At 50.7% G+C, this 22,523-nt stretch overlaps 1 protein-coding gene across 1 annotated transcript in view; it reads right to left on the reverse strand.

Moving 5' to 3' along the window:
- Rab11fip4 (RAB11 family interacting protein 4) overlaps window positions 1-22,523 on the reverse strand; it is a 121,721-nt gene that overhangs the window by 80,214 nt on the left and 18,984 nt on the right. The window contains exons 2-3 of the mRNA XM_023565006.2: window positions 1,651-1,738; window positions 1,127-1,215 (exon numbers count right to left, since the gene is read on the reverse strand). Of these exons, the coding sequence (XP_023420774.2) occupies window positions 1,127-1,215; window positions 1,651-1,738 (177 nt within the window). The remainder of the gene's footprint in view (window positions 1-1,126; window positions 1,216-1,650; window positions 1,739-22,523) is intronic.

Here is a 22,523-nt window from a genome sequence, read left to right on the forward strand (position 1 = left end):
CTCAACAGCAAACAAAAGTCAACTAGATCTGTAACATTTTGCTCGGGGGAATGAGCCTGGGGCCTCTTGCAAGCTGAGCGAATGCTGTACCCTAAGCCACAGTCCCAGCCCCCTAACTTTGTTGTCCTTCTGTCTTTTCGGTGTTGTGGTCTTCTGCACTATGAACCCCTTTTCCAGCTGTGTCCACAGAGCCCAGAGCTGAGCCCACTCCCCAGAGGGATCCCCAAGAAGTACGCAAAGGGTTCCTTTAGCCTCTGGCACCGTGGGCCTCCGTCAGATGTGAGAAATATGGGGGCGGCTGTGGGTTTGAATGAGGCACCAATCAGATCCAGAGATGAGAGCTGGCCTGGCTGAGAAACCAAAAAGTCTTTACCTAGTTCTGAGCCACCTCAGCCAGAGGGACACCAGAGGCTTAACAAGTGCGTCTCAGACTGTTTCTCTGCTGGATGAAACCCCAAGTAAACACACCACTGGGCGATGCTGACAGCACAGCAGCCATGAGGGTTAGCGTGCTGACACGAGGGAGGCTGGTGTCCCGGAGCGAGGAGCGGTCCCAACCTGCCCCGTCTCGTCCTGTGAGTGTGGTTAACTCTAAGTGGTTACGCTCTTTGACTAACCGATAATCCTAAATACAGCGTTTTCCTACGAGTTTCTAGTGAATTATCAAATGGGGAGCCGTGGGAACCCCCACATTTGTAGATGGCTGGCATCAGAAGGGCAGAGGTCTCACGGGACTGACCCTCGACTCCGGACCCCGGTTAGTGCCAGAGAACTAGAGAATACTTGGGGAAACACACCACACAGGGATCTACAGCTCAAAAAGTGGTGGACCAGGAGCAAAAGAAACTCCAGCCCTGCCTGCATGACCACAAGCCCCTTACTTTCCCTCCCTGTGACTCAGTTTCTCCTCAGCAGCAGCGGGGGGCAGCAGGATGCTCTGTCTGACACAGCCTGGGCTGCGATTTCCCGAGGGCCCTCACTGAACCTGTCCCCCAACCCCTCAATCCATCTCTTGACTGTGATCCACCGGGCTGCCCGGTTGCTCTCTCAGACGCCGGAACCGTGGAGCAAAGGTGAGCGGAGCAAAAGGTAAGCTGAGGGCAGGGTTAGAGGCCCTGCCTCCTACCTGCCCCACGCAGTCAGGGATCTCAGGTGTGCACGGCAGTGTCCCCGCACTCTCCATGGACAGCACGTCCTTCAGCAGCTCCTCGCACCCTGCAATGGACAGAGAGGCAGATGACGGAGAGGGGCCAGAGCCTCCGCCTGCTGTGGAGGAAATGGACAAGGGAACGTGGGAGGAGGGAGAGAGGGGCCAGCCTGTCCGGGTGTGCTGGAACTGGCCAGGAGCTGGAAGTCCCCCAGGTCGTGACCAGATTCCCGTGTGGTCATCTCAGGGGGAGATGAGTAAGAAAAGACAGGGGGAAGAACAGAGAAGGGGAGCCTGTTAACAGGGATCCAGTTTCCCTGAGCCTGTGGGAGGCCCTGAGGCAGCGGTTCAGGGAGCCCCACATCCCATGCGACCCGTACTCCCAGATCCTGAGGGTAGCCTCGGCAGAGCCCCCTTCTGGGACCCACGCTGGCTCTGGGACCCAAGGCCCACTGGCTTCCAGCTGGACAGGACGGGCGAGAGGACCTCCCAGAGTGTCTCACCTTTCATGGCGAACACCCCACGGCAGAAGTCCTTGAAATTGATTCTTCCCAGGTCGTTGGGATCCAAATATTTCACAAGTTTTTCCACCTGTGAGAAGGAAAGGGACACCAGTAAGACACCCAAGGGGCCCTGCCTCTGAGCCAGGAGGAAACCAGCGTCCCAGCCTAATCCTCTCCCTCTGGGGTCCGTATCAAGGCCCAGGTGGCTGTGGGGCCACTTTGCACCCCCAGGACCAGAAGACATGGTGGGGACAAGCAGACACCACCGCTGCCCAGAGGCTGTGGCCTTTCCCTTCGAGCTCCCCGGCAGGCCTGGCCCATGATGGAGGCCCAGGGAGCCAGCGCACTTCGCCATGTTTCCTTTTTTATTTTAAAATTTTCTGCAAGTACCTATTGGCCCTACACAGCCCTCACATTCATCACTGGGGATTTGTACCTACACATAATATATCTTATATCTTTTTTCTCCCATTGCCCTGCCCTCCTTTAACCTTTCTTCCCCTCCCCATTTACAAAAGCTTTGTTTCCATTTTCTTCTTCCGCTGTTTTCTTAATCTCTTTTCCCTTCCTTCCTTCCCCCCACCCTTGCTCCCCTTCCCACTTATGTTTTCATCCTTCCTCCCAATATTCTCCATTGTGCTCCTTGCCTACCCTTAGGGTTTCTCACACAAGAGAAGCAATGTGATATTTAAACTCGTGTGCATCCATTTACCTACAAATGACTCAAGTGTTCCTTATTTAGGGCAAAGTAGTATTGTAGTATTCCACCAAATGTAAACATCACATTTTCTTTTTTTTTTTTTTTTTTTTTTTTGTCTTTTTCCTTTTTATCGGTACCGGGGATCGAACTCACGACTACCTGCTTCCAAGGCAGGCGCTTATGCCGCTGAGCTAAACCCCCAGCCCCCCATTTTCTTTATGTATTTGTTGATGGGCATACGGGCTGTTTTCAAGATGTAGCTATTATAAATCATGCTGCTATTTTAAAAATATGGTTTCTTTCACATGAAACAAACACAAACTTATTACAAAAACCCTGGAAACCCACTTTTCTCAAGAGACATAGGTTTTTGCTTTTTATTTGTACTTTGGGTTTCTCACAGAAGGAAAACTATGCAAGATTTAAGCTTGTGTGTCTATCTTATTCCACTTAGTATTATGATTTCCAGGTCCATAATTTTGACCACATTTTAAAAAAAACTCTGTATTTTGTAGTTCTGAAATCCTTGGTTAATACTCTTTTGGCAACAAGAAGGAGCAGTTATGGAAACCTGTTAATTAAATGCAGTTAAATAAAACTGCAAATTAAATGAAGTTTAAGGTAAAACCAAGGTCGCTGTAGAGAGTGGCTCTATCTGTGAGCACTGTGGGATGGGAAGCCCACCAGGGAGATGTCTGGGCTGCGGCTGGGTCTGTTTTGTTTTATTTGTGGTCTCACTGTGTTGCCCAGGCTGCCTCTAAACTCACTGGCTCAAGTGATCCTCCTGCCTCAGCCTCCTGAGCACCTGAGATTACAGGTGCATCTGTTTCTTCACATGGGTGCTGGTGACTCAGTTCAAACGCACTGACCCAGACACTTCTGTTCCCATTTGTCATTATGCATCAATACAAAGTGTTTAAAAGTAAATTAGAAAAAGGTTTAGCCGAAAGCAGTTGTCGGCTCCTGACGTCAGGGAGTTTCTTCCCCGCATAACAGAGCCTCAGAAACCCTTGGCCACGCGGCCAGGCATGTGCACCCACATTGTGGACAATGATTCAAAGATGCCCTGCCACATCCGGGCCATCCCCCCCCATCATCTCCCCAGCTGGTGGTTCTGTCACTTCCAGCATTTTGCTAGTGCAGCTCACCCCTGGGGGATTCTAGATGTTTGACTTCCTCGGTTACATCAGTCACTGTTCTCCATGGCCTCGGCCACCGAGTCCCTGGGACAAACCAGCCATCATCTCCTCCAACAGCTCACTCAGCACCACAGAGCCGAACCCAGCTTTTCCTTCCCACCACTGCATGGTTCCTGGCCGCCCAGCATGATCAGTGCTGCTCCCTCTCCCCCACACCGGACGCACACCCTGCCCTATCCCAGGGCCACCTCACATGGCCCTCTTGGACCCCCCCCCATAGCTGCTATCTCCTCCCTCCTAGACTATGCAGCTCTCCCAATGCACCCAGCCTCCCCCATTTCCACCCTACAATCCCTTCTGCACTCTAAATGGAGTGAGTCGCCACTGCTTTGCTTAAAACCATCATGCGATTTCTGTCCCTTAGGATAAAACCCACCCCTTGCACGGCCTGCAAGGTCCCCCTTCAGCCCCATCCCTTCTACTCTCTCCCTTTATTCTCCCCCAGCTACTGGCCTTCTGCCAGCCCCTTTCTGACTGACTCAGCCCTGGCATGAGCTGCCCTTTGGATCAAAGCCAGGACCGCATGCACGCTAAGCATATGCTAAACTCCTACCTAGGTTTTTTTGGTGTGTGTGCCAGGAATTGAACTCACGACCTCATGCTTACCAGGCAGACACAATACTATTGAGCTGTATCCCTAGCTTAGCTCAAGGTTTAAAAAAACATGCTCTTATTAGGACCTATTTGCAGGACATACTGGTTGCATTCATGGTGGGGAATTGGTTCATACACAGGGAACATCTCAATTCTTTTCTTTTTTCCCCAGCTCAGGTTTTGTGGGCCAGGGTCTCACCGTCTAACTCAGGCTGGCCCCAAACCCTTGGGTTCAGGGATCCTCCTCATTCACCTCCTGAGTAGCAGAGGTGTAGCTCGATTCCTGGGTCTTGAACTCCTGTGCTCCCCCTGAGCACCTGGCAGCGTGTGGTCACCCTTCAGGTCTCCTCTGTCCCTAGCCCGGACAAGCTTGTCCTGACCACCTTGACTGGGTGCTGCTCCCCCATCTTGTGGTACCCTAAACTTTCCTTCAAACTGTTTATGCAATTTGTGATTCCATGTTTGGGTGATCCTCTGAGGAATTTGTATCTCCCTCTGCAGAGTAAGTTCCCTCAGCGCAAAGAGCGTATCTGTTTTGATTATGACCATATAACTAGTAGCCTATCTCAGCGGGCAGATACACAGCAGGAGCCTCATAAATATTTGCTAAATAAACTAATACAAATGCCTGTACAGAACAGCCAAGATGTTAAGACTTTTAATAACAGTTGCCAAATTATTGTGTCTTAATTTGATCCCCAGTCAGAGCCAGTTGAGTTTAAACTTGCTAGATTTGTGTATTTTTCCCCTTGTTTGGCAATGGTCTGTTTTGTAAGAAGTATCTTTCTAATTAACCAGAATCATTTTCCCCCTTAAAAGGTACAACACCTGAATTTCAGTTTCTTGCCATTTCTTCCCGAAACCTACTTCTAAATCAGCCTATCCTCAGTGGCAGCCCCTCCACAGCACACATACAAAATTCATTCATCCATTCGCTGAGCATCTCCTACATGTCAGGCACTCTGCTGGGGCTGAGGGTGGTACCTTCACCTGCTGGTCCTGCTGGCTAATCACACACAGCCACGTGGACACGGCACGCATGGTCCCACTTATTGGCAGTGCCCTGCCCTCTCCCTAGCTATCACCATCTGCAGCACAGCAGGGCCAGACAAACTGTCTCCACAACCTTCTCTGGCTGGGCTGCAGATGATGGATCTGAGCTTTCTCTGGGCCCACAGAGCCCAGCAGGTAGGGAAAGGATTTTCCCGCTGCTACTGTGATTGTTCACATCATGACAGGGAGACCTGCCTGCCTCCCACTCTGCCTGTCACATACACCAGAGCCCAGTTATGCTGGCAGATTTGTCTGTTCGCAAACTGATTTTTTTTCCTGCACACCCACAGGATACTTCTGCAGTATAACTGTTGCAGCAGGGGTCTGAAGCCCTGGTCACAGTAGCCTGGCATCTCAGGGCTGGGTCCGGCAAGCTCCGGAAGATGAACACAACAGGCAAAGAAACCCTTTCACGACCTCCTGAGCTTGGTGGTTGTGTGTCAGGACCTCTGTCAGCGGGCCTGATGTGGATCTGAGGAGAGGATGGTGGATAGGCTGTGTAAGGTGCTCTGTGAGACATCCCTGAACTTAGTACTCAGTGGCCTTGAGAGAGGCCCACAGAGCTCCAGTGAGGGAGGAAGCCTCTGTGCCAGCTCCTGCCTGACCAGAGCAGCCCAGCAATGCAGCTGCCACCCTCCTCCCCCACCCAGCCTGACACTGCCAGGCAATGGCATGGCTTCCAATAATAGCAATGTCCAGGTGCCCCTGCAGGGAGCTGGGAGTCCACCCACGGCCTCAGCTGGCAGCCACTTCATCTCCTCCTGCACGCTACTCACCAGCACTGCAGGGCACTTGTGAACATGGGGATGAGTCAGGGCAACCCGCACCCCTCTGCCTTGCAGCGCCCACCACTCCAGTCCTTTCCACAGTCAGGAGCTGTGCCCCAGTTAGAGTGCTGGACCATAATGATGAGGCAGCATTTAGATTCTGGATTCTGAAATGGATTTAGATCCTCGAATCCGAAAGTCCATTATCTCCCAGGGGGTTGGAGGACATAGGTAGGGTGGACTACTCATCCTCTCCTTCAGGAAAGCCAGGCCAAAACAGGTGGCAGCTGAGGTGTTTGAGGGTGCTGGGCAGGTAGGCAGGGTCTCCAAGGGCACCTCATGATCTGCAGAGCACCCTGTGCTGTGGTCCAGCTCCAGCTGCAGGTTCATGCCTGCTGTGACTGCCCCTCTGAGGCCACTCCCACCGGGTTCTTCAAGAAGTGGTGGTCCCCATCAGTGGCTGCAGGCATGTCATGCACGCTGCAGGGTGGCCCTACAGAAAGCAGGCAGGAGCATGGCAAAATTCTTTTTAAAAAGGCAGCCTGTTCAATATCTATAAATACCATGACAGTAGCTGCAGTGACTATAATCTGGAATCCATCTGGCCTGCAGACCTTGAACCCGAACTGGAGATGGGACCCAGGGAATAAATGGGGAAATCAGCCTAAAGAGAAAAGCACCAGAAATAGAAGGGAAGCTTGGTAATTGAGTGGTCCAAAAAAAGAAAGATCAATATTTTACTGCCAGGGAGACAATCAGTTTAATATCTATAAATACCACGACAGTAGGTGCAATGACTTTCAAAGTAAATCATAGCATCATTATGTGAGGAGGTCTGACCTCTCCCTGCTGGGTCCATGGAGGGCTCAGGGAGCCACAGAGTGGTGCTAAGTGGGTGCGGTCTCCTCCCATTGCCATTGCAATGTGGATAGCAGCCACCACCATCATCCGTCATTTTACAGCTGAGGTTTAGAAATGTTAAACCAAAATCACCATGGTGGTAACTTTCTGTCTGTCTGTCCACCTCTCTGTCTTTCTTTTTTTCTTTCTTTCCTTCTTTCTTGTGGTGGGAATTGAATGTGGAGCCTTGTACATGGTAGGCAAGAACTCTACTACCAAACTACACCGTCAGCTCTTTAAATTTTTTTTTAATGTTTTAAAACAGGGTCTTGCTAAATTATTCAGGCTAGCCTAAAATTTGCAGTCCTTGTGCCTCAGCCTCCCAAGTGGCTGGAATTACTGGCATATACCACGATGCAAGGTTCACAGAGATAACCCCTGACCCTCACAGGCCGGGGAGTATGCTGTCTTCCTGCAGCCTCTCTAGGTGACTGACCTCACCTGGGCCAAGGGCAGGTGGTGCTGAAGTATTGGTTTAATCCCCATGAGCCCTGGGTAGTAAGAGCTTTATTCCCAAGAGCCAGAAGCCCCATTTTCATCACAGGACCCCTCTGGATACTGGAAACCCCTTGTAACACACCCAGGGGCTGCATTTCACCAACCGACCCTTCCCTTTCTAGACAGAGGAGAGGCTGCCCAAGGTACCAAGGGAACACAGTGAAGGACCACCCAGGGCCGTGGCGCACGGCCATGTGTGCAGGTGGGCTCAGGCTCTTAGCACTGGGGGCTTCCTGCTGGCTCCCAGGCGAGGACAGACACTCGCACACTGGGCCTTTCAGGGACCACAGGAGCAGCTTTTGTCACTGAAGCACTCACAGCTGGGCTGCTGAGTGTGCTGCCAGGGAAAGTGATTGTCTCCCTGGCAGTAAAATATTGATCTTTCCTTTTTTTGGACCACTCAATTACCAGGCTTTCCCCTTCTATTTCTGGTGCTTTTCTCTTTAGGCTGATTTCCCCCATTCATTCCCTGGGCTGCCTCTCCAGATCAGGTTCAACGCTGCAGGCCAGATGGATTCCAGCAAGCCTCTGCCTCCTGAGGGCTCTGTGGCCGCCTCTGAACCGAGGCCACAACATAACTGGTTTATCTTGCTGGGCTGAGCCTCCCTCTGCTCCTCCAGCGGCCAAAAAATGACAGCCATTCCTAGCAAATGCTGAAGGCGGCTGCCTTGGTGCCAGGCACTGTTCTAAGAATCATTATTTAAGGCTCGCAATCACTCAGACAACAAAAACTTTTCCCACTTCATGGGTAAGAAAACAGACACAGGAAGACGCAGGTATTTGAGGTTAAGATCGTTCACTCGTAGGAGGAGTTGAACGCAGGGAGTGTGTGTTCTTACTCCAGTGTTCTTGCTCTTACACAGTAATTATTATTTCTACTAAAATAATTAAGCTCACTACTGTTATTAGCACAAGTTGGGGGCTTGCTCTGACGAGGTAAAGCATAGATCTGTATTCTGTTCTCAATCTGTGGCATATGGGACCCTTGCTTAAGAATTTGAATGTTAAAGGGAAAATTAATTTTAAGATGTACTGCTAGCCAAGGGGACACACAGCTGCAGTCCTCGCACTCTGGCAGGGTAAGGGAGGAGGATTGTACGTTTGAGCCCAGCCTGGCAAATTTAGCAACTTAACAAGAGTCTCTCTCTCTCCCAAGAGATAAAATAAAAAGGGATGGGATGTAGCTCAGGCCCTGGGTTCAATTTCCAGTACCAGAAAAAAAAAAAAAAAAAAAAAAGACATTGACCTGTGAAAGTAGAGGCCACCACAGATACATGCTATGACAGACAGATTTTGCTAATTAGAAGTCAATATTAAGAAACAATTCAGCTTCCTGGCTCTGGCTGGAATACAGTAGATATACCATACTTTGTCTTTGCTGCTGGTTACAACCAAAAACCCTGATCAGAAGATGTAACAGACAAGGAAGCTGTAAAGTGGATGGGTGAGAAAAACAGGACCTGGAAGTAACACAAATGAATATAGGAGTAGGCTTTTTTCTTTTCTTTTTTTGCATATTTTCTGATCTTGACTCAGGTAGTGTTGTATTTGGGGTTTACAGGGGGATAGATTTAATACAGGACACATAACTTTATAGGATTATTTTATAATATTCACCCAAAGAGTCAGATGCAGAAACGTATAGCTCTGTCCATAAACTAGAGACCAAAGACTCCAGCCGCACGCCTGCAACCCACGGCAATGTCCTACATGAATCCAGCTGAAGGGCTGGGGCCTACAACAACATCTCATGCAAGTCTGCATCAGGGATCTGCACTGGGAAGGAAGGCCCAAGGGTCAGCAGTGGAAGCTGGGAAGTCTGGGCCAGCAGGGTGAAGGAGTTGTGCCAGCTGCTGACAGGTCTGCCCTGCAGCCAGGAAGCAATGCTCAAGGTAAAGATTGGAGCTGCCCTGAAAAGAACTGCAGTCATCCTTGGTGACAGCGAGGACCGGAGCTCCTATGACAATGAGCTAAATTCGTATCAGGAAAGCAGTGTGACAAATTCTTCTGTGAAAATCAGCAGCCCACCATCATCCCCTTCACTTCTGCTTTTATATTGTTGGCAACAAATCTCAGGTGGACCCTCCGCACCAGCACCATGCTGGGCAATTCAGTTCAGCTGGGTGTTATAAGGTGTCCAGTACTTAATGCATCACAGGTGGCTCAGATTCCAAAATCACACAGCAAGTGTAAAGAGAAAAGGCTCCAAAAGAAATTATCTTTTTCCCAGAATTTGTGAGGCCGCGGTACAAGCAACATAAGCTTGGGTCCAGCCTGGGCTATCTAGTGTCAAATGACCTCAAAAAACAAACAAAATACAAAAAAGGAATGCAAACTCTTTCTGATGAGAAGTTGGGGAAGGAGTCCATTTTGGACAAATAGAATGAGAGAATGGTCCTTTTTGTTTGTTTATTTTCTCTCTCTCAGCTTCCTTCCTATAAGGCAAATCCACAGCTGGTGGTGGTGGCGGCCAAGACAGTCAAGCTAGGGGATGTAAAATCTGAGAGGAGTAAACTTTCCGCCTATGGGGCCCTTGAGAGCTGGCAAGGGTGAGACCACAGAGGAGGAAGCTGAGGAGTGAACCTCAGTTGAATTCCCTTAAAGTCCTGGCCCCAGCACATTTATAGAATGCAGCAGAAATAATATCCCAAAGGCTTTCAGAATGGGCCACAGTAGGCTGAACAGACTGGCCCTAGGGTGTGCACACTTGGGGTGCACCTGAATAGCACCGTAAAGGCTTTAGAGATTGAACCACCATTAAAAGGACAGATCCCAGAAGAAGCTAGATTTAAGCCTCCAACCTAACTGGGGTTATTTCCCAGTTGAAAACAAACCAACACAAGATTGATGGTCTTCAGAAGATTGTATCAGGACCTAGAATTTCATAATATAGTATTTGAAATGGCCAGGACGCAAGCCAAAGTTACCTGACATACAAACAAACAGGAAAAGGTGGCGGCAATGTACCAGGGAAGAGACAGCCCATAGTGTTCTGGTTTAGACCAAAATGACCCCAAAACTCTCCTGCATTCAGAAGTGGGGCTTGGGGTAGGTGACTGGATTGTGGGGGTGATGGAGCTGAATGTGCTATTAGGTGGTGGGGCCTGGCTGGGGGGCATGAGAGGTGTGGCCTGGAAAGGTCTGCCCCCACCTTCCCTGCTCTGGATGCTTTCTGGCTACCATGATGTGAGCAGCTTCCCTCTATACCAGGCCCTTCCCATTATGCCATTTCTGCTTTTGAACCTGCCAACGATGAAACTTCTGAAATGGTGAGCTTCAACTCCTCTTCCAACTGTGGATTTTGGGTTTACATCTCAGGGACAAGAAAGTGACTAAGATAGATACTACTCCAAGATGACCCAGAGGTTATCATTATTAAAGATTTTTTTTTTATTTTGTCTTGTTTTTGTTGCCAGGAACAGAAACTAGGGTAGACAAAGATCTTAAAGCAGTTAATGTAATTACATAACATGAGGGAAAGATGAAAAATTTTTTTTGTCTTTTTGAGACAGGGTCTCATTATGCATTTCAGGCTGACCTTGAGCTCTCTTTGTATCCCAAGCTGGTCTTGAACTTGCAATGATCCCTCTACCTCAGACTCCTGAGTGCTGGGATTACAGGAGTCCCTGAATACACCCAGCAAGATGAACATTCTTGGGTTTTTTTGTTTTGTTTTGTTTTGGTACTGGGGATCTAACTCATGACATCATGCTTGCCAGGCAAGCACTTAGCCCACTGAGCTACACCACTGAGCTAAATCTCTGGCAAGGTGAACAGTTTTGCAATAAATGGAAATACAGAAATCCTCAGCAGAAAAAAGCCCCCCAAAAGGTACATGTACATTTTAGAACTTTAAAAAATATAATTATCTGAAATTAAAAAATTCTCTGGGTAGAACCAATAGCAGGTTGGAGATGACAAAAAAAACCAACCAAAAAAACAAAAACAAAAACAAAAACAAAAAACCAGCAATATAATCACAGAAATTAGCTAGGAATCACTTAATCTGAACAGAGAAAATAACCAAGGAATACAGGGTCAACTTATTAAGAAGATATAACACTGCCAAACAGGCATGTAACTAGGAACAGAACTTCAAAATACATGAAAAAATTAATAGAACTGAAAAAAAATGGACAAGTTGGCCATTAAATTTAAAGACTTCAACAGTCCTCTCCAACAATCAATATAATCAGTTAGATGAAAAATCAACAAGAATATAAAAGACTTGAACAATACTACTAGCCAGCATAACCTGATTGGCTTGTGGGAAACTGACCACCCAATAGGAGAAGAGTGTGTACATTCTTCTCCTGTGTACAGAATACTCGCCAAGGCAGCCCATATTCTGGGCCTTTAACAGATTGATTTCACTATATATTTTTTTTGTCTTTTTCATTTTTATCGGTACCAGGGATCGAACTCACGACCGCCTGCTTGCAAGGCAGGTGCTTATGCCGCTTAGCTAAATCCCCAGCCCCTAACAGATTGATTTAAAAGAACTGAAATAATACAAGGCACATGTTCTGACTATAATGAACTTAAGCTAAAAATCAGTAACAGAAAGACTGAAAATCCAAACAGCTGGGAATTGACATATGTCTAGCTAGGTATGATGGTGACCTGTAATCCAGGCTACTCTGCAGGTTGAGGAAGAAAGATCAAAAGTTTGAGCTCACCTTGGACAGCAGAGCAAGACCTTCTCTCCAAATAAAAAGCTCTGGGGTATGGTTAGTAGGATGCACCTAGGTTCAACCCCCAGTGCTGCAAAATGACAACAGATGTCTAATAATTCATGAGCCAAACAGGAAGTTAAAAGTAATTTAAATTCAATGAAAATAAAAATACACATAAAATTCAAATCCAAACCAACAGAGAGGAAAGATATTTAATAAACATAAGAGCGGAAGTCAGGAAAATTAAGAACCAAAAACATGGTAAAGAAAAACCAATGAAGCTGAAATCCAGTTCTTTGGAAAGATTAATAAAGCTGACTGATCTGTAACCAGCCTCTGTGTGTGTGCATGCGTGTGTGAAGATTCAAATGACTGATATTGGAAATGAGAGCAGAGTTATCACAGACTCTGAAAGGCAAACGCAGTGGCTGGAGTGTTAGGTGTAGAGCACCTGCCTGGCATCTAACAGACCTGGGCTTGATCCCAGCACCACAAAGAAATAAGGAAAGCAGGGTGGGGGCCAGGCGGGCTAACAAGGAAGACTGAGCACACTAACTCTGAGACAGATAATCTCAGTAATCCTATGGGTACTAAAGAAATAGATTTCCTAACTTAAATCTTTCCAAAAGTGTAAACCTCAGGCTCAGATGTTTGTGCCAAATATTTAAGATATGTGTATGTGTATTCTTTTGCTTTTCTTTTTCCACAATCTCTTTCAGAAAATGAGAGCATTTCTCATCTTACAAAGCCAATATTGCCCTGACTAATATCTAATATCCCTCATGGGCACAGATTCAAAGATCTTCACTAAAATATCAGCAGTTAAATCCTGAAAAATCATATGGAAATAGAGACATGTCCGCAGTAGGTAGGGCTTATCCAGCAAGGCTGGTTCAACATTTGAAAATCAATGTAATATAAAAATAAATAAAACCTACCAAAAAATGTAGAGAAACCAATTAACAGAATTCAATATCTATTCATGATAAAAACTCTCAGCAAATTAGGGGTAGAGAGAACCCTCCCTTATTGTTCTCTATCCTAGAGAAATGGAAACTTACACTTATCCACACAGGTGTGCAGGCACACGCACACACACGCTGTACACAACTGTCCAAGGCCACATTCTACACAATTACACCAAGCTAGATACATCTCAAATCTCCTCTAAGTGAGTGGATTAAGCAAAGAGTTCTGTAATGAAAAGGAACAGACTTACTGATACACAGCCATGTGGATGAATTTCAAGTGCATTTCGCTAAGTGAAAGAAGCCATTCTCAAAAAGTGACATACAGTGTGATTTCCTTATGTGGAAAGGCCAAAACTCTAACATCACAGGGCAGATGGGGAAAAGCTGAGAGAGAGGAGGATGGGGCTCCCAGTGCCGGCCAGGATCAAAGGGCAGACTCAGCTTCAGACAGGAGCTGGCGGCCCAGGCCTGGGCTGCCCTGGTCCCCTTGGGCCAGAATTACCAGTCACAGTCATGGACCCCTGGAGGGTCCAGCCTGCCTTCAGTGCTCCTGGGGAGAGGCAGGGGGACATCACAAGCAGAACAAGGGGACTGTCCTATTAGCAGCTGGCCAGGTGAAGGGGCTCTGGGGAAGAGGGTGTCAGGCAGCACGGGGCGCTCAAGAGAGGCAGGTGGGTGGGTGGGCAAGATGGGAGGTGGAAGAAAGGGGTCCAAAGGAGAAAGTCTGCAAGCAGCTTCCCGGTCACCGAAGGAAGGAGAATTCTGCCACTGCTGGGTTCCCACCTGCTGGAAGCTCCTGCCACACATCCTCCCTCTGAGCCCCCCAACAGCCCAGGGGTGTGCCGGCTTTCCCTTGTGCAGCCCAGGTCTTGGGCTACAGCAGTCAATTGCAAGAGGAGGAGGGGCCCCAAGACACTGGGCAGCTCCCTCTCTAGGTCCTGGCCACCCAGGGGGCTTTGCCTTCCCTTGGGGCTAAGGGCGACATGCTCCAGCTGCCTGTTTGTCCTGAGTTCCCAGGCAGCCCAGCTGCCTGTGTCAGGCCCACAATAGGGCCTGTGTCCTTGAGTCCGAGGGACAAAGGGCGTAGGCAAATGCAGCCTTCTCTGTTAATTTTCCCGAAGGGAGGGCAGGATAGCCAGGCAAAAGCCTCACAAAACTGGCCTCAGCTCCAATCCAGGCAATGGGGTGGGAGGTCTCAGCCCTGTGCAACCTCGGGCCTGGTGCGCTTCCCTGGCCTTAGGTGCATAACAGCTCTACCCTCCATGTGCTTTTGGCGCGCCCCTTCCTTCCCTCCTCTGGGCCTCATTTTCCTAATCTGGAAAACGAAAGCACGGAATGACATTAACATCGAAGGACTCTGCCAGCTTGGAGGTTCGAATGATTGTAGTATTTTCTGGGGGGTGAGCAGAAGGCCTGGGATTGAAGGAAGAACGCTAGAGTAGAGATGATGGGAATGAAAGGGTGGTGCAATGCAGCTTCATCAGGACCAAGTCATAGGGTGGCCCTGAGAAAGGACTCAACCTTTTTGAGCCTTTTACTTCCCTATTTCTCCAAAGCCAAAAACTAATGACAAGGACTGAAACAGATCCTCTTGGTCACCACTGTGCTGTCTTTTCTGCTGTAACAACGCCCTAGTGTGGCTGAAGTGTCCACTTCCTCTTTGACCAGGTATCTCAAGGTGCCTCATTCCTGGGGCATGAGTGTGATTGGGTGAAGGTAGTGAGGCGGGCTCATTCCCCTTGCCAGTGATTGGTTTAGGTAAAGGTGTGTCAAACATCCTTGGCCAATGAGACATGAAGGGATACTTTCTGGGGGCTCCTGGGAGAGACCGATGTGTGTGTTTGGGGTAAGGGGAGTATTGCCCACAGGAAGTGCTTCCCGCCCTCCTTCCCTTGGTGGAGAGCAGACATCTTAGGCTGCACAAGGAAGAACCCATAAAAGAGGGCTTGGTCCTGGGTGATGCCTCTCTTTTCTGATGGAACCAGTTCTGAAGCAGCCCTACTGGAAGCCTTTGTGTTGTTTAAAAAGGAAACAAGAACAAACAAAAAAACTCATTGATGGGCATGGTGGCACTTCCCTGTAATCCCAGCACTGAGGCGACTGAGGCAGGAGGGTCACGGCAAGCTAGCCTGGGTTATGCGGTGAGTTCAAGATCCTAAACTATTGTGAGGCTCTGTCTCAAAAACAAAACAAAATACTTGCTGAAGTCATTTTGCACTGGTGCCTGTTCCCACAGCCTGAGGGCCCAGTGAAGAGCCCCCTCCTCAAGGACAGGAGGGAGGTCGCATGCCCAGGGCAGGGATGGTGTAGTACTGGACAGTCTCTGCCCTGGCAGGCCAGGCATGCAGAAGGGCCAGCTAGCAGGATCACCCGTCTACCCAGCACCCAGGCCACCGCTTCCTGGGCAGTGTCTCCTCCTCTGGCCACAGTTGGAGATGCTTCCTGTAGGAGAACCCCAGCATGGGGGTTATTCACGCTCCATCTGACAGTGTCCAGAATCCCTGTGGCCACCCATGAGGGCTTTGTTTGGTGTCTGAATAGAAATGAAGGTGGCGAAAGCTTGGGTGGTCTCTGAAGTAGCCTGTGTCTGTCTAACCAGCTGTGTCTAACTGTCCCTGTCTCTGCTAAACATTTCCTCAGCCCTGCAGGGAGACAGATGCGTGCCCCAGAAGCTCCCAGGGAAAGGACAAATGTCCTGCTGTATTTTTTTGAGTGAAGTAAAAATAGCCATGGGTACAGCACCGAAGGGACTGTTCATATTGCCACATGTCTACTGGCTATATGTCTCTCAGCCTCTGCAGGGACAGAGCTGGGCTGGCATTGTCCCTCTTCCACGTACTAGCTGTGTGACCAAGAGGGAATGACTCAACCTCTCTGGGCCAGTCAGCCTCGTTATGTGTTAAGATTTAGAGGAACAATCTGCGGAGGCTTCGCCTGGAAGCAGATGTGCTCCGGGGGTACATCAATGATAGCTGCCCCAGCCTGGCAGCTGGCCGTGCAGGCTCTGGCTAGCCCAGGCACCTCTGCAAACTAAGGGCCGATCCTCCCTTAGCTGCCTCCAGCCATTTTTAATGGACCGAATTTAAAAAATGAATAGGATCATTTTTAAGCTAGGGGGAGGGAGGAGAAGATCATTCTTCTCACAAACTGCGCTCAGAACTGCAGGAGGAGGTAAGGGAGAGTCCATCATAACGTAGCCTAGAAAAGATGGTCCAAAGCCCCCACCTCGGAGCCCAGAGGAATTGGAGTGCAGAGGGCGGGGGACACTGTGGATGGGCCTGGGCGGAGGTGGCCACATTGGGTTAAAGGATGGCAGAGGGAAGGTGGCAGCTGTGAGGGGTGGTGACTCAGAAGCAAGAGGAAGGAGAGGAGCAGAGGCCAGGCTCTGGGGATGCCGTGGGTTTGGGGAGTCCCTCTCGGCTCTGGTGCTGAGGGCAGGGCATGGACAGGAGGGCGCTGCTTCTGGCGGTGAGGCTCTTACTGGGGGCCCTGTGAGGCCGGTCTGCACCTAGGAGGGTGCCTGGTGCTCCTGGTAAAGTGTGGGGGGAGCAGGACACCAGCAGCAAGGCCTCCGCAGTAGAGAAGCAGAGGCTGAGGGGGCCCAGGGCCTTGCGGGCGACAGGGACGGGGCAGCAGAGGGTACCCCTTCTGTTGGTGATAGGACCTGCTGGATTTGAGGCAGGGAGGAGGTGAGGCTGATTCCCGCCCCAGGGTCTGGGGAGGATAATTTTGATGGGTGCCAGGAGAGGGTGAGGCCTGGAGAGGCAGTAGGTGATTTAGCTGTCTGCACATGACACCTTAGGGTCCTTTTCTGACGACAAAGGCAAGTCCCTAGGGCTCTTAGATACAGGTCTGTCCCTGGCCAGGACAGGTGGCTGCCAGCACTGTCCTGACCCCTCCCCATGGTGGCAGTCGGAGAACTCAGGGCTGTCAATGGCCCAGGCCAGGCTCACCTGGGCACAGCGGGGCCCTGTTCAATGCAAGGTCTGGCTAGCAGGTCTGGGTGGAACCCAGGATGCATTTCTGAGCAGCTCCGAGGAGATGCCAATGCCACTGATCCCCAGCCATAGCTGGGGCCACAAACTTCCCACTGACCTCTATGGATCTCTCCTGAGTTCTTTTGTTTGGTTTTGTTTTTTCAAATCAGGGTCTCTCTATGTGATCCAGGGTGGCCTTGAACTCATGATGTTGCCCAGGTTAACCTCAAACTTGCCATGATTCTCTTGCCTCAGCCTCCTGAGTACTAGAATTACAGGCATGTGCTCCAATGCCTGGCTTCTGGTTTTGAATTCTGAAGAGGAAGTCCCATCTGTGTAATCACTTGGAACCTGGGGTTCTGGGGTAGGGAGGAAACTGGGGTCCTGAGGTCAAGCTGTAGCCTGGTTTCCTCACAATTCGGGAAGGGAGTTCACCCAACAGAGACAGGGATGCCTGCTTCTGAACCCTGGGTTTGCAGGCGGGGTGTGAAGCCAGGCACCAGAGGACAGCTGCCCCATCATCCATCCTGCTGTGGCCCCCACGTGAGATCCTCTGCTGACACCTCTGAGTCCCTGGTGGGGGGCAGAAGCTGCTGTTCACTCCCTGCATCAGCCTGGTTCATGTCATGTTAATGAGCACAGCTGCTGTCCAGGGAAGAGTGGGCTGTAGGAGTGGAGAGCTCTGGGCTGCCTGGACTGTGCCCCTTGCAGCCCACACAGCCCACTGCTGATCCCCACCCCGTTCTGTTACCCACCCCAGCCCAGCCCCAGCCCACCCTGCCCTGCACAGACACCTCCTCTACTCTCAAACCACAAGGAACCCTTACCATCCCTCCGGCCTCCCAGGACACCCCTGATGCCCAGGGATGAGGTTCAGTTTTGACAGCAAAGCAAACCCTGGTGGCTGCCGCCAGAAATTCCAGCATCGCTGCTGTCAACACAAAGGAAGGACACTGGGTTCTGGGAACACACAATGGGGCTTCTGAGTTAAGAGAGGAGACACATGGCCACATTGTAAACCCACAGGGTGCCCCTGGTGAACCCCACTCTCCCTGAGCCAGGCTCTCCCCTGTGAAATGGGACAGTGGCACCCTATGCTGTTGCCATGGGAACCAAGGGAGCATACAGATTTGAGAGCTCTTGACCTTTGGGAATCACCGTGCAGGGGCTCGTTAATGACCTGTCTGCTTCTGAATGGCCTGAATGGATCACACTCCTCCTTGTCACTGGCAGCGTCAGGCAGACCCTGGTGGAGGCTGAGGGAAGCTTGATAATGTCCCACAAGGGTCCTCAGGGAGCTGCACAGCCTTCCGAGCAGGCAAGGCCACCTGTGTGGGGCCTGGGGGGCCACTGCTGGGAGCCAGCCTGTCTGTCCCTCAGGATCTTGGCATTCACTGCACACCTCCTGCCCAGCCTGGCAGGGACACCATGGGACACCATGAGGACCTCCCAGGCCGGGGGTGGTGGTGGGGAGCAGAGACCAATGTGATCCAGCCCTCCCATTCCACTGTTGCTGTGCAGCACAGATGGGATTAGGGTCCCAGTTTCACTGAAGAAACAAGTGGTACCCCAAGAGTTTCAGCTTCTTGTCCCCAGGCCCTAGGAGGACATTTCTTAGCAACAATCAAGCAGTCACTTGTTAAACGGGGTTGCAGTGCAGTTCAGGGCAGAGCATTTGCTTCGTGTGCCAGGTTCCCAGCACTGCAGACGGGAAAGTGTGAGACACCCTGGGCCAAAATTAGCGTCTCTAACCAAAGCCTTTATTAGACTCATGTGAGGAGGGAACAGGTGCCCTTTGTAAACCTGCCCCGCCATGAGAACTTTTCTATTTGTGTGGTGCTGGGGATCAGACTCGGGCCCTTGCACGTGCTCTAGCACCATGCTGTACCCCAGCCGCACCGTCCTTTGCTTTGCAGGACCAGGATTCTCCACACGCAAGGGGGTGCCCATGCTGTGCCACCATCACCAGTGAGTTTCTCTCCTTCTCCCAGAGCACTAAATGGGCCATTTCTTCAGCAAAAAGTGGAATCTGGCTGAGAGGAGGGGGGTGGTGTTGGTGATCCCTAGAGGGTGAGGCCATCTTAGTCCACTCGCCCCACCCCGACTGCCCGCAGCTGGCAGCTTCCACTCTGCTCAGGCTGCCCCCCTGGGAAGGGTGGATTCTGGTGGGTTCTTTTTTTTTTTTTTTTAAACGGTACCAGGGATCGAACTTATTACTGCACAGTTGCAAAGCAGGTGCTTATGCCGCTGAGCTAAATCCCCAGCCCTTTCTGATGGGTTCTTCTCAAGTGCAGGAGAAGATGGCTCCCTCCAGACCACCCAAGCTGGCTGCAGCCTCCCCTCCTGGCCAGGGTGGAGATGAGGAGCAAGAAGGGCTGCCATGCTTCGCCTTCCTGGTCCCTGCTACTGTCTTTGTCCTTGGAAGGAGGCCCTGAAATTAGTGACCAGCTCCAAACAAAGGGCCTGTGTCAGTCGGGGAAATTCCTCAGGAACAGGCAGAATCCCTGGTTGGGTGTGACCTGTAGTCCTTTGGTTCAGAGGGAGCTCTCTGCAGAGGTGTTACGGTTTGTGTCTAGATGTCCCCCCAAAACCTCGTGGGGTCATGGGGGCAGACCTTTCGAAAGTGGCTGAGTCTAGCATTTGTGATTGGTCTGTGGTCTAGCTCTGGGACTGGTGGTGTGAGTGCTGCACCCGCCCAGGGGTGAGTAGCTGCAGATAATACAAGAGAGGGAAGGAGGCATGCTTTTCTCTTTTTATCCCTTTTCATTCTTGTTGCTTTCCATCACAATGAACAGCTGCACCTGTGCCACAGCACCCTGCCTTGGAGCCAACTGATTATGGACTGAAACTTCCAAAAACTTTAAGCTAAATAAACCTTTCCTTCCTTCATTTTGAGCACCAGGCATTTTGTCTCAGCAATGAGAGAAAAGTAACTGACACAAGAGGTACCTCCCACCTTCCCTCTCCCCACAAGCACAGCAGGAAGAAGCAGGAGCAAGCTGCCCCATCCAGGACTTAGGCCCTTATACATAACAGATACCTCTTCCCCCAGTGGAGGCCTGCGTGGAGGGAGGAGACCTGAGCCACAGAGTACTGGGCATCAGTCAGGATGAAGGCATGGGGTGTGTGAATGCCTTTGCCTTTGCCTTTGTCTTGCCAGGCCCTCGTTTAACTCAGTAGGAAACCAAGGCTCAGGAGGGTTAGGGGCTCAGCCATCTCCTCTGGAAGACCGTGAACAAGGTCTGAGCCGGTGTTTGGATCCTGGCCCCTCTTGGGAGGGAGGAATGAGAGCATAATCTCATCCTAGACACACCGCACAGGCCTTTGGAGGCTGGCAGCTGGGGTGTGTGGCGGGGGTATCCCTAGAATATGCACTTCCAAAGTCCCTGGGAGAATCTGATGACGAGAATCCAGGCTGAGTGGAGCAGAGAGTGGCAGGGGCTAGATCTCACCCAGGGTCCGTCTTTGAGCCAGCACAGGGCTGCTGATGCCATCACCAGGGTGGTTGGGTGGCAGAGGTGGGGAAGGGAACAGTCTGTGCCATTACCCTCTCCTGGGAAGACTTAGCCCATAGCAGTCACAACAATTCCAGAGATGTCACGGTCCCACCATGGCCATCAGCACCTTGCTAGGCTGAGAGCTCCCTGGAGTAATAGTGATGAAGACAACACCAATGATGATGATAACACTTAAGAGTGGTTACTGTGAGCTAGACGCTGGTCTAAGAGCTTTACCCATATTAATCCACCTATATATCACAAGCCTACGAAGCAGTTTCTATTATTAGCCCCATTTTACAGGTGATGAAACTGAGGCCAAAAAAGGCTATGGATTTGCTAGGAAGAGATGAAGCCAAATTCACAAGAGCTTGGGCTCTTTTCTGCTACAGGTATCATTTTTCAATTTATATTTGCTGGGTACAGTGGTACATGCCCAGCACCGAGGAGGCTGAGGCAGGAGTATCACCATGAGTTTAAGGCCCCCTTGGCCTACATAGTGAGATCAAGGCCAGCCTGGAATATACAGCAAGACCCTGTCTCAAAACAACAACAAATCAATTTATTGCCATATCTGCAGTGGCACGGGCTCTTCTCGGGCTCTCCATTGTCCATACTGTCCCTATTATTATCAACGTGGGGCTGCGTGGTGGAGGCAGCAGGTGCACCAGAGAGGAAAGCACAACTGCAATGACCCTGTGAACTTGGCTGCTGTGTCTCCCTCACACGAGCCTAGATGGTGGCAGCCAGTGCAGTTCTCCGTCTTCTAAATGTCCCTAAAGCCACACATGGTTGTGCCATTTGCTAAGGTGGCACTGAAGGAGCAGTGGGCACTGTGCCAAGCGTGTCACCACCACCCTTCACTCCTGGGGAGCCCTGCACGGAGGAGCGTGGGGAGGGTGCAGAGTCTCAAGGCAGAGCTGGGAGGTGGGCCATGACCTGTCCAGCCCAGAAGCTTCCATACTGCACAATTTGGGGGTCACAGGGAGGAGGAGCTGGGCTCTTCAGTTCTGGGAGGGGCCCCGACCCCTCTGTCACTCACCCATTCAATTAACACTGACTGTGTCCTTGTTAGGCACAGTACTTGTCCTCAGGGAGAACCACAGAAGCCAAGGACCTTCCCAGGGTGACTGCGAATGGACATCTATGGGCCAAGAGGCCAGGTTGTCTCGTGTGTCTATAATCTCTGCCCACTGTCATCGGCAGACACACCCTGACTCTGCTTTTGGGAACGAACCCTCCCCTGTCCCAGTTTTGGGTGGCCCAAAGTCAGGCATGGGAGGGGCAGAGGATGAGCACCTGATCAGGCCTGGCCAATCACAGATTCGCTCCTTCCAGATAGTTTTTTGCATCAACTGGGGAAAGAGCAGTCCTCCTCAAACTGTTGGATGGACACTGAGAGGTCATTTGATACAATGTACCATCCACTCTCAGGACAGCTATACCGAAGGGAGAATGCAGCCAGGAGGTGGTGGGCTGCACAGACACGGTAGTGAACACAGATCCTGATCCAAACACCAACGCGATACCTTGGGGTGCAAAGCCTCAAACAACACATTCTTTAAAATTAAAAAGAAAAGGTGAAGGGGTCCTGCTTCTGCCAGCGTCCACCAACTGGCTCCACTGTGGAGGGCAAGGACTATCTCATCTCTGCCAGCTGCTTCTGGCTGCCCGGAGCCAACTCTGCAGCCATCTGTGCCCAGCAGTTAGGAATCAGCCTGTCCGTTCCCCTTGCTTTGCTGCTTCTGACCTGGCTTCCCTGCCTAACAGGTTGGAACCCTACTCTGGGCCACTGCTGAGATGCCTGACTCACTCTGTCCAGCACACTTCCTTCTGCCTGAGACCCTTCCTACAGCCCCGCCAGCCTCAACCTCTCCAAGACGCATCACTTCTGGTGGGAGACTGGCTTTGTCCAGGCAGCTGCAGCCAGGCTGCTATGCGAGCCAGCCCATTTTCCTAACTCATGATGGGGCCATGTGACTAATGTCCCAGCATGCTTCACTCCCTTCTCTCTCATCAGGGCAGAAGTGTCTCAAGCCAA

The sequence above is a fragment of the Cavia porcellus genome, unplaced genomic scaffold (assembly GCF_034190915.1).
Source record: "Cavia porcellus strain 051 isolate PalLab524CR breed Dunkin Hartley unplaced genomic scaffold, mCavPor4.1 scaffold_6, whole genome shotgun sequence".
NCBI classification, from domain to species: domain Eukaryota; kingdom Metazoa; phylum Chordata; class Mammalia; order Rodentia; family Caviidae; genus Cavia; species Cavia porcellus.